Consider the following 4,174-nt stretch of genomic DNA (forward strand, 5'->3'; position numbering starts at 1 on the left):
CCACATTGCTATCACTAGATTCAGACAAGGCAATGGCCCTCACCCACATCCAGTGAGGGTGTGGCAGCCCTTGCTGACCCAAGTTCAAAGAAAATGAAATAAAAGAAAAGAAAAAATTCCAAAAAATTATAAAAAAAATAAAATATATATTAAAATATTGTTAAAAAATATCCATGTTAGTACTGATCATATCATATAAGACAACTGACATTCATGTCAATAATTTCTTATTAAAATTGGTCAAATAGATTTGATTGACAAAACTAAAAAGGTTTAAGACTTGATTGATATAATTGAAATGTTTACAACTAAATTAATAAAAGTACAATAGGTTTAGAAAATTTTAGGTAACTTTCCCTAAAATATTAAATAGTGAGTTGAACTTCTAAAATGATGAGTCAATACAATGCAAGAACATGAGACTAGGAATTATGTTTTGCCATCAATTTTTTGATAGATTAAAGGACATGTCAGCAAATATTGCTAACGAAAGGATGACATTGAATTTCTTAATAATTTAAAGACTACATTGCATTTTTAGTAATAATTCAAGCATCGTTTTAAATGATAGAAAGTCTAAAGTTGGTACAAATTTGGTCAAAGGTTAGGGTAATGTTATTTTTCCTATTATAATATATAAAAGGTACTTCTTTAATTTTGTAGAGAACCATGAAAAAGAGGAAACTCATATCTTCGTATGATTAATCAAACAAACCATCGACTTTTTTTTTTTTTATCATGAAATAAAAAACAGTTGTTACAAAAAAGGAATATTAATAATAAATAATGTAAGACAAAAAAAAATTCAACACAATGGAAACAAAAAGATAAATGAAAAAAAAAAATCACACATATATTGTTGTGAATATAGATCAGCAAATCAGATAAAATTAGTCAGAAAAAAGAAAAGAAAATTGGACATCGAATTTATGTGATTTTGTCCGAATATCGAACCTACTCTACAAGAAAAGCAGCACGAAATTCCACTATAAAAATAAGTGATGCAATAGAGATTTCAATCACTCGAGTACTCAAATGCTTTTTCTCGGTATTTCCGAACCTCAATTACACCTAATAACTTACACAATATTTAACTCCTCATAATTTATAATGAAATCTTACTTGAGAAATTAATTAAATTTTAATCATAAGAATTTAACTGATTAAAATACTCGGATACAATTATAACGAGAAAAATCTCCTGACGAGAAGAACTCTTTGTTCCCTCGACCACCGAATGGACGGTGGCGCACTTGTACTCCAATGGCTCCTCTATTTATAACCAAGAGAAGTCCCTGTCAATTGCAGCGTGAGAAGCCTCCTTCGCTCTTTTTTTCTCTCTCTGCTCGTGGCGTCCCTTTTCTTTTTCCTTTGATGCACGGAGAGCTCGTGGCTCTCCTTCGCTCTTTCCGCATCTAATGCAAAGTAGAAAAAGATAAACAAAACCTACATTCCTTTATCTTCTTCAATTTCTCCTGCACCTAACACGTCAGATCTTCCATTTGTGACAACATAAAAGCCTTCTTCTCGCATTCCTTCATTTAATGAGGCGCGTGACAACCCCAAAGTGAACCGTCCAAGCCATTCATTTCTTTCACTTGCAGCGGTCGCAAGAACCAAAAAAACCGTCTGCGACGTGGGCAAAGAAATTAATGGACGACTAAACAAAGTCAAAAACAAAGCTTGGACGTTCGTTAGAGAGTTACATACGTTAACTTGGACCGTATTTATTGGAAGAGCTCAAACTCAAGATATATTTTCAACATTTATATATATAAGAGAAAATATAGATATTATCTAACACAAATTATGCAAAATGGCATCTATATTATGGACCTGACATTATTACACTGGCAAAAATAAAATAAAAAGACTTCAGAAGAAAACATTAACTAAATGTTGAGCTTACAACGAGAGTATCCATACATGAGCGCCAAAAGATTTTTAAGATCATCTAAGCAAGCTAGGCTTTTTGTTAAGGGGTTGTAGGCGAATAAGAAGACCGTTGGCAGGGACAGGTGATGGATTGTAGATAATATTTTCATCCGGAATGACCTTCTCGAGTTTGAATTTGGTCACGAGATTATGGATGAAAACTAGTATTTCAAGCCGAGCATACTCTTTTCCAGGGCACATGCGAGGGCCACCTCCAAAGGGAACGTAGGTGAAAGGTGCAGGTCCATTTCCTTCAAATCTTGAGGGATCAAACTTTTCAGGATCAGGGAAATACTTGGGGTTCTTGTGAGTTGTATAAACTGTCCAAAATGCCTGCAAGCAAAACACATATTGTCATTGCTTGAGGATTCTATCTATTCACTCATTGAAAAACCATGTCGAAAATGGGGTCATAAGTAAACAGTTACCTTCCATCCCTTTGGAATTGTGTAACCGGCAAAACTAAAGTCGGTAATTGCCTCTCTGAATGCCCCTTGTGCGGGTGGAGTTAGCCTCATTGACTCACAAGCCACGTTCCAAGAATACTTCATCTTTTGGATATCATTCCAGTTCAGTAATTCACCCGGGGCTTTAGACTTTGCAATCTCCATTTGCTCTGTTGACATGAAACAAGTGAGAATATTGAAGTTGCCATCTTGTCAATGGAAATAAGATTGCCATCTTGTCAATGGAAATAAGAATAGGACGGTTACCTTTATAAACTCTCTCATAGATGTGGGGAAGCGAAGCTAGATAGTTCACTATTACAGTGATAGACGTGCTAGTGGTGTCATGACTTGCAATGAGCAATCCAATGATCTTGTTGGAGACATTCATCTCATAAAAGACACTACCGTCGTCATCTGCTTCGGTTAGCAATCGAGTCAACAAGTCCCTCGCGTTTGCATCTTTTCCCTCCGAAATCTCCTGCTTCCTTTGTCTAATAATGTTGAGAAGCTCTTGCCTTATTAGTTTTCCTCCTCCAACTGCTTTGTTGAATGGCGTGCCGGGAATATTGATAGGCACTGAAGCGAATCCCGGAGCGATACGAGCAAATGGGTCGGCGAATTTCGACACTACCTTAGGGTCCTTAATATTCATGAACAAACGGCATGCCAAAGCAAAGGTGTAGTTCTTTGTCAAAGGAAAAACCTTCACATCCTTATAAGGAGACCATTCACTCTCCAGGTGCTCCCTAGTCATTGAGTCCATAATAGGTATGTAACATTGCAGCGCCTCGGGTTTCAGAAACTCCGGCAAGAAGCTGCGCATTTTCTTGGGGTCGTCCTTGTTGAACTTCTCCATGGTTTCGGGGAAGATGACGACCTTCTTCATGGACGTGGGCACCCAGGTGGTGACGTACTTGTTCTGGCCTGAGAACAAGAACTTGTTGCCGGAGGCACCGCAGAACACGGCCATGTCTTCCCCGAGCAGCGAGGTACGGAAGACCTCCGGGGAGTACTTGGCCGTGCGGTCATTTATGAACTTCTCGGGGCAGCCGCTTTTGGCTGTGCCGACGAACTCCAAGGACTCGCCGATGATGGGCCATCCCTTTTTGCCAGGCGGCAGGTTAGGCGCGGAGGATTTCTTTCGGAAGACGAGGAAGAGAAGGTAAAGCGAGACGTAGAGGATGGAGAGGTAAAGGAACAGCTGGGAATTAAAATCCATCTGCTTATTCTCCTCCTCAGAACGCAAACGCTAAACTGAGAAGAAGAAGAAGAAGAAGAGATCGGGGTCCTATAAAAAGATTGGACAGGATGGGATTGAGAAAAACCGCCAGGATTGGGGTCCCTTATATAGGAGAGGATGGGATTGAGATGACGACGCATTTGGTCTAATTTGACGAATTTTTTAAGTACAAAATATATTTCCAGAGCATAAGTTGCGGCCTTTTCGCTTTTGGCTAACTTGGGTTTCACGTCTTTTCTGTCCCCTTGAAATCGGCTACAGAAAGTAATAATATGTGGAAATAGTGGATTAGGAATTATATTAATTTTAGAGAAAATTATCTTACTATGTATATTATATTTATATTTTAACAATATTAATATAGTTTACTATTTGATACATGTCAAATTGGATAGATCGATGGATCATAATCGTGAAAGCGGTCAAAAAGAAAATGCCATTTTGAAGTTTTATCAACAATTTGCTCATAACCCTGTTGATATGCGTAGTTAATTACCTTGTTTGCATTTGGTGTCTGTACATAATATCGAAAACCTCGTTAACCCTAATA

At 37.8% G+C, this 4,174-nt stretch overlaps 1 protein-coding gene across 1 annotated transcript; it reads right to left on the reverse strand.

Moving 5' to 3' along the window:
• Positions 1-1,841: 1,841 nt before the first annotated feature.
• On the reverse strand, positions 1,842-3,656 carry LOC104444335 (beta-amyrin 28-monooxygenase). Its single transcript, XM_010057985.3, has 3 exons — positions 2,649-3,656; positions 2,364-2,551; positions 1,842-2,268 (listed from the first exon to the last, which is right to left on the reverse strand). Exons 1-3 carry the CDS (start codon positions 3,601-3,603, stop codon positions 1,951-1,953), a joined length of 1,461 nt encoding a protein of 486 aa, XP_010056287.2. The 5' UTR covers positions 3,604-3,656; the 3' UTR covers positions 1,842-1,950.
• Between the last annotated feature and the right edge of the window lie 518 nt (positions 3,657-4,174).

The sequence above is a fragment of the Eucalyptus grandis genome, chromosome 5 (genome assembly GCF_016545825.1).
Source record: "Eucalyptus grandis isolate ANBG69807.140 chromosome 5, ASM1654582v1, whole genome shotgun sequence".
NCBI classification, from domain to species: Eukaryota; Viridiplantae; Streptophyta; class Magnoliopsida; order Myrtales; family Myrtaceae; genus Eucalyptus; species Eucalyptus grandis.

Coding starts and splice junctions, on each gene's coding strand:
- LOC104444335 (XM_010057985.3), bottom strand. CDS start 3,603: ATGGATTTTAATTCCCAGCTGTTCCTTTACCTCTCCATCCTCTACGTC. Junction 2,552..2,648: donor CTATGAGAGAGTTTATAAAG/GTAACCGTCCTA, acceptor TCATGTCAACAG/AGCAAATGGAGATTGCAAAG. Junction 2,269..2,363: donor CAATTCCAAAGGGATGGAAG/GTAACTGTTTAC, acceptor TTTTGCTTGCAG/GCATTTTGGACAGTTTATAC.